At 46.6% G+C, this 12,227-nt stretch overlaps 2 protein-coding genes across 2 annotated transcripts; both read left to right on the forward strand.

Moving 5' to 3' along the window:
* Positions 1 to 1,246: 1,246 nt before the first annotated feature.
* Positions 1,247 to 2,182, forward strand: LOC103291654 (olfactory receptor 4D1). The gene has a single exon (XM_008147731.3). The coding sequence runs from the start codon at positions 1,247 to 1,249 to the stop codon at positions 2,180 to 2,182; it is 936 nt and encodes a 311-aa protein (XP_008145953.1).
* A 6,516-nt stretch (positions 2,183 to 8,698) lies between these two features.
* LOC103291653 (olfactory receptor 4D2) lies at positions 8,699 to 9,634 on the forward strand. The gene has a single exon (XM_054709532.1). The coding sequence runs from the start codon at positions 8,699 to 8,701 to the stop codon at positions 9,632 to 9,634; it is 936 nt and encodes a 311-aa protein (XP_054565507.1).
* Positions 9,635 to 12,227: the final 2,593 nt, after the last annotated feature.

Raw genomic sequence — 12,227 nt, forward strand, 5'->3', positions numbered from 1 at the left:
TCTTTTTGCGTATATTTTTTCAATTCCCTTGTAAAAAGAGCATCAGTGGAATTCTGCTGTCCCTGCCATATAATCAGGTGGGAGTCAGGGAGGGGGGAGTGTTCTATGATTATGATCTTCCTGGGGCGGGGACTTGGCAAGTTTTCCTGAACAATTAAATTTTGGAAAAGTGTAACCCAAGGGAATGGGTTTCAACACCAAAGAACTCCGTTCATTTTTCAAGTGAATGTTGTCTAGAACCTTCACCTGCTGAACTAAAGAACGTGTGCCTTCCCCATCCTATATTTATTTTATATAACACCTTGGACTTACCAAAGTTTTACAAGCCACAATACTTAAATTACAGATTTTGTAACATAGAAATCCACACATGAAACCTATATGTTCATGTTGACCAATGTCACCCCAATAAAATTTAATTTAAAAACACACACACAAAACCCTCTCAAAATATTTTCTAGAAATACAATAGAAAAATTCACATAAATGTAAAAATATAGCACATAAGAGTTCAAGAAAATTTTGCACTTGTCCTGGGCTGCTGGGGTTCCCCCTGCACATGGCTCCCTAGTGAGCTGGGACACGCCCACTCTGTGACAAATGCCATTAGAGAAATATTTCTGCACAAAAGTTTGAGAAGCACTGATCATCCCACCTTTACTACAGTCCGGATCTGCTTGTTTTTCTTCACATTTGTCTCTGAGTTTGCCCATGACAATGTTGTCTAATGCACACCCCTCTTCCTTCCACAGTGAACCATATGAATCTCCTGAAACCTCTGTGGTGAAGAAGCATATATTTGTGTATTTAAAATTATCCGTCTCCACTTTTCATACTCTTTAGATTTTTGCACCTAGGTTGGTGATATTTGGGGTCAAGGATACTTGCTGGCATGTTTATTCATGGATTGATTGGTTGAACTGTATTTGTGGAGCCTGTGGTTCACAAGGCACATATTGGGTTCAGCAGGTATGAATCAGACAGGAAACCCATGGACAAGGATAGCATGGGTCAAAGGGGGAAAGACCCATCAATGCCAGCACCACAATGTAGGGTGTGGTTAGGGAGATAAGCCTGTGAGAGCCTTGAAAAATCAAAGTCAAGCAAAGGCTCTCCTATGCTTCCTCTTGGAATAATACACAATAATGACTTTGATCAACTCCATCCTGACATGCCACAGGAAAACGAGTGAATTTTCATAATTTTTGTTTTGCAGGTTTCTCTCTAGGTATGTGGGGAAGGTTCCATGGAACCACAGAACCTCACATGGGTGTCAGAGTTTATCCTCTTAGGGCTCTCACAGACCCAGGAGCTCCAGAAAGTCCTGTTCCTGGTGTTTCTACTTGTCTATGTCACCACTGTCGTGGGAAACCTCCTTATCATGATCACAGTGACTTTTGACTTCCGGCTTCACATGCCCATGTATTTCCTGCTTCGAAATCTGGCTGTCATAGACCTCTGCTATTCCACAGTCACTGCCCCAAAGATGCTGGTGGACTTCTTTCGTGAGACCAAGACCATCTCCTACCAGGGCTGCATGGCCCAGATCTTCTTCTTCCATCTCTTGGGAGGGGGAACAGTCTTCTTCCTCTCCGTGATGGCTTATGATCGCTACATTGCCATTTCCCGGCCCCTCCGCTACGCCACCATCATGAATACTCGGCTGTGTGTGGGGCTGGTGGTGGCTGCTTGGGTAGGGGGCTTTGTCCACTCCATTGTCCAGCTGGCTCTAATGCTTCCATTGCCTTTCTGTGGCCCCAATGTCCTGGATAACTTCTACTGTGACGTTCCACAAGTGTTGAGACTTGCCTGCACCGACACGTCCCTCCTAGAGTTCCTCATGATCTCCAACAGTGGGTTGCTGGTCCTGGTCTGGTTCCTCCTCCTCCTCATCTCTTACACGGTCATCCTGGTGATGCTGAGGTCCCACTCGGGCCAGGCCAGGAGGAAGGCAGCTTCCACCTGCACCACCCACATCATCGTGGTGTCTATGATCTTCATTCCCTGCATCTACATCTACTCCCGGCCCTTCACTCCCTTCCCCATGGACAAGGCTGTGTCCATCAGCTACACAGTCATGACCCCCATGCTCAACCCCATGATCTACACCCTGAGGAACCAGGAGATGCAGGCGGCCATGAAGAGGTTAGGCAGACACCTAGTGATTTGCAACAGGGAGTGAACTTTAAAAAGGCCGACTTGAAATGACAAACTTCTCTCTGAGCTTTTGGTTACCCCATGTGAAAGCGGAGAAGAGTCTTTATTAGAGTGTGACAATGAAGATTAAATTAATATTTCTACGGACCCACTCCTGTGTCAGATACTGTGTTGGGCACTTTCACACTTTTATCTCATTCTCATAAAACTCACAATGAATACCTTATTTTTATATCAAACAGTTTTACAACCGAGGAAACTCAGAGAGAAATGACTTGCTCAATAATGAGCCGCAAGGGGATCCTCTGACTCCAAGTTTAGAGGTAGGAGACATGGATGGGACTTAAAACTCAGGGGCTCCCCCAGCCACAAGGGTTCCTCATCCAGGGATCAACATCTGTGATAAATAGTCAACAGTTTCATCTTACCTCTGGAACAATCATTCTTTTTTGCTCCCTGCCTCATTACCAGTTGTGGTATTTGGGAAGTGGTCTCACTTTTAACATTGTATAAACATTTCCCATAAGGCCCTAACTGGTTTGGCTCAGTGGATAGAGCGTCAGCCTGCGGACTGAAGGGTCCCAGGTTCGATTCTGGTCAAGGGTATGTATCTTGGTTGTGGACACATCCCCAGTAGGGGGTGTGCAGGAGGCAGCTGATCGATGTTTCTCTCTCATCGATGTTTCTGACTATCTATCCCTCTCTTCCTCTCTGTAAAAAATCAATAAAGTATATTTTTTAAAAAAATTTCCCATAAGGACATTTGCCCTTAGGATTTCTTTTCCTACCAAATACCCCTTGTATAATCTGCAAACTGTTCTACTTTCCCAACACGGTCTTTACATCATTTGGATGACTTGGTTGAGAGGAGAAGTATGTAGTTTGGGGGACCAAGGTCCGAGAAGGCGGGGCATGTCTATTCACATTCCAGATCTGGGTGGGCGCTCAGTCCGAGGCTAACACCTGGAGGGTGTTCTCTTTGACTTCCTGCACTGGGACGAGCACTCCAAGAGGGCAGAGGCTGTGCTTTCTTCACCTTTCAGTCCTCCCAGCGCCTTGAACAGGACCTTACACAGAGAGGCGTTTCAATTTTCCCTGCATCTTGTTCTGTCCCCTGCCCATTTCAGAATCTACTTTTCATTTCTGTCTATGTTAACATTTATTCCCTCCATCTCCTTTGAAGTATGCCTCACTTTGTAAAAGTCCCCGGTCAGGTATTCTGTTGATTCAAAGTTAAGAAGATAATGTAGAAACTTTTTGTTTCTTCTTCCCTTCTGGCAACCATCCCATCCAAGAAATAAAAGTCCTTCGGGGCTCTCTCTAAGCCATCATGGCAACTCCGACTCCACCCTCTTCCACCTCCACTTTCCTGACCTCGTTTCTCACATTTCTCCCTACTCACAGTGGACCTAAGGAGATGAGGGGAGAGAATGGACTTAGTGTCATATTTGATCTGTGTGGTCCCTCAGAACAGCTTTTCCTGCTTTTATATTAAGTTTCTTTAAATGACTGATGATATGTTTCTCATCCTCCAATTAGCCTCTTCTCCAGATGCAGCATCCGTATTCCTTCAATTGTACCTGTTGTGACAAGTTTCCCGACTCCACCATCCTTCTGTGACATCACCCTCGTATGACAACATCCTCCTTAAGATGAGATGCTCCCCACGTGACACACTGCTGCATTGGGGGTGTGAACTCTTTAGAACATGATTATCCCACTTTAAATATATATTACTAGAGGCCTGGAGGCCCAGTGCATGACATTCATGCACTGGGGGGCTGGGAGGGGGGTGGGGGAGATTCCTCAGCCTGGCTTGCGCCTTCTGGCAGTCTGGGGTGTCCAACTGCTGCGGAGGTGGGAGAGGTCCCGCCACTGCCGCTGCGCTGGCCAGCTGTGAGCCTGGCTTCTGGCTGAGCTGCGCTCCCCCTGTGGGAACGCACTGACCACCCGGGGGCAGCTCCTGTGTTGAGTGTCTGCCACCTGGTGGTCAGTGCACATCACAGCGACTGTTCGGTTGATTTGCATTTTAGGGTTTTATTACATAGAGGATAAGAATGCTTTTGACTGCAAATAGTAGAACAACAACAACAACAAAACAGTGGCAAAAATAATGAGGACATTATCTCACTTTAAAAGAAAGACTAGAAGATAGGAAATTCCAAAGTTGGTTAATTCAACAGCTCAAACATTTTAGGGCTCTGGGTTGACTGCTCTGAAATTCCTTGATTTTCTCCTCATGATGGCACTATGACCGCCAAACTTCCGGGCATCAGATCTTTATATTCAAATAATCTAGCAAGAAGGACTAGAAGAGGCGTCCATGTGGTTTTTCATTTTTACCAGGGGACACAACTTTTCCTAGAACCACTTCCTATGATCTGGTGCCAGAACTGGGTCATATGGTCACCCCAGTCTGCAAAGGGAAATGGAAGGGTGAATGTCTGGCTTTTTCAGCCAGGAAGAAGGGGTTTGGGAATGGCCATCAGTGGTGTCTGTCATAGGTATAAACTCCTGGAAGCAGAGACATGATTGGCCTGACTCAAAAATATTTTTTAAAAATATATTTAATGGAGAACCAAAATGGCCTGTACTCGTCGCCTCCCACAACCACATCAAAATTACAACTAAAATACGGCACATCATTCAGAATCCCCTGAAAGCTGACCGAATGGAAGTCCTACAACTAGAGAAGAAAGCACATTGAGATGGGTAGGAGGGGCGGAGGCTGGTTCGACACCCACGTGAGCCGTTTTTAATCCTGAGGGACATGTCTCTGCGGAGGCCGCCCCTGAGGAGCAAGGGGTCCCAGCCCCACACCACACCCCCAGTCCAGGGTCCCAGAGCTGGGGAGAGAAGTCCCCATAACTTTGGGCCTTAAAAACCAGAGGGGATTTTGGCTGAGTGACACAGAGGCTGCTGAATCCCAGGTGTTCCTCTTAAAGGGCCCGCGCACAAACTTACAAGGTCTCGCTTCTTCTGGTCTCCAGTGTTAGGGGAGAGGGTGGTGGTGGTGGCAGGAACTCAGGGTTGGCTTTCTCCCAGGCGTGGGCGTAGGAGGGGGGTGCTCGCAATGATCATTGTTCCTGTGCTGGGGCCTCTTCTGTCCCAGGGCTGACTGGCAGCCATCTCAGCGTGGCCCACACAGCTTTCTCCACCCTGGGGATTCCCTGAGATCCCGCCCCATCCGATTTGCAGCCCCACCCAAGCTGTTTGCAACAGCTTTTCCATACGAATGGCCTGTCCTGGCTCAGGCTTCAGACTTTGTTAAAATCTTTCAAACAAGCTGCAGCTGATGACAGCGTGCCCCAAACCATCAATAAAAGGTCCCAGACCCGGCTCTAGCACCAGTCTACCTTGCTTCACAGCTGGGCCTCGCCTTCTGCACACAGCTCTCCCACAATGGCAACAAGTACACATCTATCAACAACTACATCTAAAAATCAAAATAAAAGAACAAGAAATCTAATGAACAAAATGAACTGGTGAACAAAACAGAATCAGAGGCATGGAAGCATGGAACAGACTGACGAATCTCAGAGGGAAAGGGGAAGGGGGCAGGAAGAGATTAACCAAAGATTTTACCTGTGGACACAGACAGTAGGGTGGTGAAGGCCAGAGGTGGGGTGGGAACCGGGTGGAGGGGGAAAATGGGGGGAAAGAGAGGGGATAACTGTAATACTCTCAACAATAAAGATTAAAAAATAAAAATATATTTATTGATTGATTTTAGGGGTGGGGAGAGAGAGAGAAACATCAATTTGTTGTTCCACTTCTTTATGCATTCATTGGTTACTTCTTGTATGTGCCCTAACTGGGGATTGAACCCATAACCTTGGCATATGGGTATGACGCTCTAACTAACTGAGCTAACCGGCCAGGGGATGAATGCTAGCATTTTATAGATGAAGTGAGTAGACTAGGATATGGATGGTGAATCAACATTGGGGGTCTGGTTGGCAAAATAAAGGACAAGGTTTACAGGGTAATAAGTTTCCATTGTCGTACACAAACATTTTGCCACCTAAGTAAAGATTTTATATTAAGTTTAAAAGCGGAAGGAAAAGAGAAAGAAAGGAGGAAAAGGAGAAGAAAGGAAAGTTTCAAACCAGTTAATCTTGATGATTCCATGAAAGCGAACAGTCCGCTGTGCTGAGGAACAAGTCAGTGGTTCTCAATGTGTTGTCCCAGGAACAGGAGCGTCTGCAGCATCTGAGAGCTTGTTACAAATGCAAATTCTTGGCCTCGCCGGTTGACCAGCTGAATGAAAAAGTCTGGGGCTGGGGCACACTAATTTGTTTTTCAACAAGCTTTGCAGGTGATTCAAGGATAAGAATCACTGGCCTAAGAAACAGGTTCTAAAACTCGCAGAGTCTGTTCCTTTTGAAGAGACTCTTGACCTTTTGGATCTTGGCCTGAGCATCCTACAGTCCACAAATCTCTAAATGTTCATTATCCTTGGTACCTTTGGCCCCCAAGGAGGAACTCTCAAAGAGTATGTGTTTTTGAGACATTTAGAAACTTTTTAACAACTCCCATTGCTCCTTCAGCCCCAGTGGTAATCAGCCCAGTCCTGCTTCCTGAGCCCAGTCCAATCGTTTCTCCCTGAAGATATTGCCTCATCCCCTACGGTCTCACCCATTGTGTAAATGATGTACGGGCAGTGGGTAGGAAACTGAGGCTGCAGGAAAAGGATCTTCAAGAAGATATAAGACCTGATGCCTCTCTCTCCTTCTGGGCTGAAGGACTGTGAGAGAGCAGCGTTTCCCCAGCTGTAAATAGATCAGCTATAAGAAGGATCTAGAAACACTTGCTGGGGAGTGGGGAGAATAAACACGCCACATGGACTCGATGGGAGTAAGTCTCAAATGTGAAGAGAGCCTCAGACAGTAATGCGGGGGAATGTGATGTTGAACACTGATGCCTCAGGTTGCATGTGAAAATCCAGGCTTTTAAGGATCGAGTGAGGCATTGGCCCTGTGGGTTAGAGGGAGGATGCTGAGAGCAAAGGGTAAGGAAATACACCGTAAAATTCTCCACATAGTCACTTAAAACAGGATCACATAAATTGCCTACTAATACATTAAGTCAGAAAACGTAAGTATGTTTTTCTACCTTAAATTGATTTACAAAAGCTCGGTAGGGGACTTCTAAGAGTCTGAGTTTTAAGTTGTGGGCACCACACGATCAAAAGATTACAATGGGGGAGAAACAAGATCAGATGTGAGTTTAGAAAGATCACTTTGACAGATATCTAGAAAATGGGCTGGAGTGCAAGCAAATGGAAGCAGAAGGATGAGACTAACAAGACTTCTAAGAGATAATAGATTGCAGTAGGCAGCTGGGAGAGGATGGGAGACTGAGACTCGGTGGCGGGATTGGGAGGCCACCTGGCCTCTCATTTGTTACCCTCTATCTCTCATCTTCCATCCCCTTCTCCACTTTGATCCTGTTCTCTCCCCACCACTTCATTACTTCTCCACTCCCTTCCTCCACTTGCTCTATTCCTTTATCTCACTTCCTCTTAATCTCCCTTCTTTATTCCTTTGTCTATTCTATTTCTCTTATTTTGACATCTCCCTTTGTTTTCTACCCTTGTATTCAGTAACATATTTTAAAATTCTTATTCCTTTCAAAGGAGCTCTCTGAGTCCCCTGCATACAATTTCATCATCATCTATTTCTTAATCCAGATAATCTCTCTCACCCATCTCTCTTGTCTCAGTATATACACCATGCATGTCCTGTCTTCACTCAGTAAGGGGCCACCTACATTAGAAAGGTGCAGGGGGCTCACCCTATAGCTATTCATCCATGCAGCAGCCAATATCACAAGCTTTTTGAGTATTATCTATCAGCAAGATTGGGCACAAATAAACTATAAGATCCACATTTATGTCTCTGGGAACTTACAATGAATTATGGAGGAAAAACACAGACACATGAAAAGTTCGTCAACATTATAATGTGTTAAATGTTGCATGAAAAATGATGGGTAGAAAAATGTATTAGAGACAGGAAGAAGAGAGGATGTCTTTGGAGTAGGAGGACTATGCAGAGGAGAGTGATTATCATTTATTATTCCAGGCACTGTTTGAGGAACTTTATGTGTTACTTTATTTGGTTCTCTAGACTAGTCTACAAAGAAAAATTTTTATTCTCACCTTGCAGATGTGGAAACTGAGATCCAGAGAGATTAAGTAATTTACTGAAGGTCAAATCTCGAGGACATAGCAGCCCTGAAATTTGACTGCAGGTCTGTTGGACTCCAAAGCTCTTCCCACCGCTTTATTACACTGAATCTTTGAAAGGCAGGTTGCATGTGTCTCTGGATGGCTTTAAGATCTCATAAATATTTATTCCAGCAGCAACTGTAAACTCTCCAGCGATAAGGTCACTTAATCAGCATCTGGTTATATGGTCTGCACATGAGGATGACCAAGATATGGACCTGGACAAATCGATTTAGCTCCTGAGCACTGAAAGTGACTTCATGTATCTACGTGTTGGTTCACTTTCCGCGGGTGTATGGAAAACACACCATGGAGTCAGGGAACCTCACCTGGATATCAGAATTTGTCTTCCTGGGGCTCTCACAGACTCGGGAGCTCCAGCTTTTCCTGTTTCTGGTGTTTCTGCTGGTCTACACCACCACTGTTCTGGGAAACCTCCTGATCATGATCACAGTGACCGCAGACTCCCAGCTTCACACCCCCATGTACTTTCTGCTTCGAAATCTGGCTATCTTAGACCTCTGTTTCTCCACAGTCACTGCCCCAAAGATGCTGGTGGACTTCCTCTCTGAGAAGAAGACCATCTCCTACCTGGGCTGCATGGCCCAGGTCTTCTTCTTCCACTTTCTGGGAGGTGCCATGGTCTTCTTCCTCTCAGTGATGGCCTATGACCGCCTTGTTGCCATCTCCCGGCCCCTCCACTATGTCACCATCATGAACACTCAGCTCTGTGTGGGGCTGGTGGTGACAGCGTGGATGGTAGGTTTTGTTCACTCCATTACCCAACTGGCTCTGATGCTCCCACTGCCTTTCTGTGGCCCCAATGTCCTGGATAACTTCTACTGTGATGTCCCACAAGTGCTGAAACTTGCCTGCACCGACACGTCCCTCCTAGAGTTCCTCATGATCTCCAACAGTGGGTTGCTGGATGTCATCTGGTTCCTTCTCCTCCTGGCCTCCTACTTGGTCATCCTGGTGATGCTGAGGTCCCATTCAGAGCAGGCAAGGAGGAAGGCAGCTTCCACCTGCACCACCCACATCGTCGTGGTGTCTATGGTCTTCATCCCAAGCATCTACCTCTATGCCCGGCCCTTCACCGCCTTCTCCATGGACAAGGCTGTGTCCATCAGCCATACCGTCATGACCCCCATGCTCAACCCCATGATCTACACCCTGAGGAACCAGGAGATGCAGGCAGCGGTGAAGAGATTAGGGAGACAGCGACTGGTTTGTAAAAAGGAGTGACAGTGGGTAGGTCACTTCTCTTTGGCTTTGTTTTCCTTTTGTAGAGTGGACAGAGAGCTAGTATTTCTTCTCTTCATAACTTGTGGATATGTTGTGAGGGTCATTGTAGAAGTGAGTGAGTTCTGAAACTAAGCAACTTACTCAGATTTTTAGGCGAAGGAAAATTTCTTTGTTTTTTATCGTGATATATGATTTGAACACTCCCATGACAATAAAGTATATTCCCATGGAAACATTCTGGAAAGTCACTCCCTCCTTTCCACCTTCTTGACGGACAGTTTCCTTCTGTGATGATAGCACTTCTCCACAAGAGCAGTTCTATTTTCTGTATTTTGATCTCTTTTCCCAATTCCCCTTTTGGCCGTTGTCCAGAGTGATAGAGCAAGTGCAGAGCCTGGAGACTTAGCCCTAAATTACGAGCCCATGTTCCATTATCTACCAAACTTGTAACCTTGGCTGAGCCACCTTGGCCTCTCTTGCACTCATGGTTTCTTTCTTACTGAACTGGCATAAAACAATATCTGTTCCTACAATCTCACAGATTCGTTATAAGATTCAATATGAAGTAAATCATCGAACCTATGTAAGGATTAATGTTATTGTTACTATTAGGCCTGGCATTTATCCTTTCATCAGTTGAGTAGTGTTTTGGAAGTAGGGCAGAAATTCCTAAGTGCAGTGAGGGAGGCATGGAGAGGGTGGAGGCTGAACTCCAAGGGGCCATGCAACTTCCCCAAGAGTGAGACAGAGAAGAGAAAGCACATAAATTCAGGGCATGTATGCAAGACTCTGACTTCTTACTGCTATTCCCCTACCCACCCCCATTTTCAGACTCTACACATCTTGCAAACAGGAATGGGAGGTCCATTCATTTGTTCATTCACTCATATTTGTGAATATGCATTTGGGACCTGATATAGTTTTCTAGGAAGGGCTCAATAACAGTTTGTGAACTCTTTATCTCCTTCTTCCCCCTCCGTTGATAGATATCCTCTCTATATCCCCCTTCCCTTTTCCCTCTCTCCCTCCCTACATTGACTTTGGCCTGTCTAGTCTAGGCCTCCCTCTGCTATCCCTCTCCCACTTCACTGTTTTGCCTGGTTTCCTCTCTGCCTTGGTCCTCCTTGCTCAAGGTACCCAGGGTGGTACTGGCTCCCAGGCCAGCTCTCCAAGGCCCCATAGTAAGTTTTTTCTGGTCTTGCTAAAAACAGAACAACCAGCCCTAACTGGTTTGGCTCAGTGGATAGAGTGTCGGCCTGTAGACTGAAGGGTCCCAGCTTCGATTCCTGGTCAGAGCACAAACCTGGGTTACGGGCTCGATCCCCAGTAGGGGACATGCAAGAGGTAGCCAATCAATGATTCTTTCTCGTCATTGATGTTTCTACCTCTCTCTGACTCTCCCTTCCTCTCTGAAATCAACAAACAAACAAACAAATAAATAAACAAACAAAACAGAACCTGCCTCTCTCAGGAGAGTCCTCAGCACCGGAACATTGTACATACACACATGCACACATGTTCACACACACCTGGCCTGCCCCAGCCTCGACCCAGTGTGAAGCCACCACTGTTTGACCTCAATGTTCTTGTCATGAGAATAGGTGCAAGGACCCCATTCCCAGGAACCCCTGGGAACAGGAGCAGGCCCACCAGGTCCCGAGCCCTGCTCTACTGCAGCTGTCTCCATGGGGCCGTTGGAGCTGAGAGATAAAGAGATCCAATCAGGCCTGTGGCCAACAGCCCCACTGTGGCCAGAGGACAGTTTTTGTGAAAGTGGTTGCAGAATGCTGAGGTTTTGAGGTGGGCAGGGGAGGGCGGGAAGAAGGTTCTTGGGTATTACAGCTGAAAGATGCCAGGGAGGGAAGGCTCCCTCATGGTCTTGGGTCTGAGCCTCAGCCTGGCAGGACCAGTCTCTGCAAAGGTGTCCACTGACCCGGGGCTGGCCTGACCCAGGGCGAACACTGCCCCTGACCAAAGGCACCAGGTCCTACACCATGTGACCATTTGGAGTTATAATTTGTGTTTAAAATTTAAAACATTGAAACAGAATGCAAACTGCCAAGTATAATATTTTTAATTGTAAATTTTCATACATGGCGATTTTGCTGAATTTTGAATATCTTTGCCATTAAAACTTACCTTTTTAAAAATGTTTTTTATTTTAAAACCTCCCCAAAAATCGAGAAAACAGAAACTGGCCTGGCAGGGGTGGGGGTGGGAGGGTGCTGTGTGTGGAGGATTCAGGTGGCTGGAGCTAGGGGCAGGGTCCTGTGGCAGGGCGGGCAGCAGGAAGCAGGCTGAAGGGGCAGGAGTTCAGGTGGCAGATGCTAGCGTCCCTTTTGGTCTCCTTGCCTGCATTTCTGCCTGCCAGTCCTGCCCCAGCCGTGCCCAGGAAACCTGTCCTCCATAGACTGGTTGTATAGGGCCCCTCGCCGGTCCCTTTCTATCTGCTTGTCTCTCATCAGCACCTCCAGCGGATCAGCCAATATGGCAGGCAGGATCTAGAGCCCAGGGCCCTGTCTCCGGCTTGTCCCAGTAACCTGCAGCAGCCCACCGCTGTGGCAAACCCCTGCACACTCATTATTGCTGAACT

Source organism: Eptesicus fuscus, chromosome 20 (genome assembly GCF_027574615.1).
Source record: "Eptesicus fuscus isolate TK198812 chromosome 20, DD_ASM_mEF_20220401, whole genome shotgun sequence".
Taxonomy (NCBI): Eukaryota; Metazoa; Chordata; class Mammalia; order Chiroptera; family Vespertilionidae; genus Eptesicus; species Eptesicus fuscus.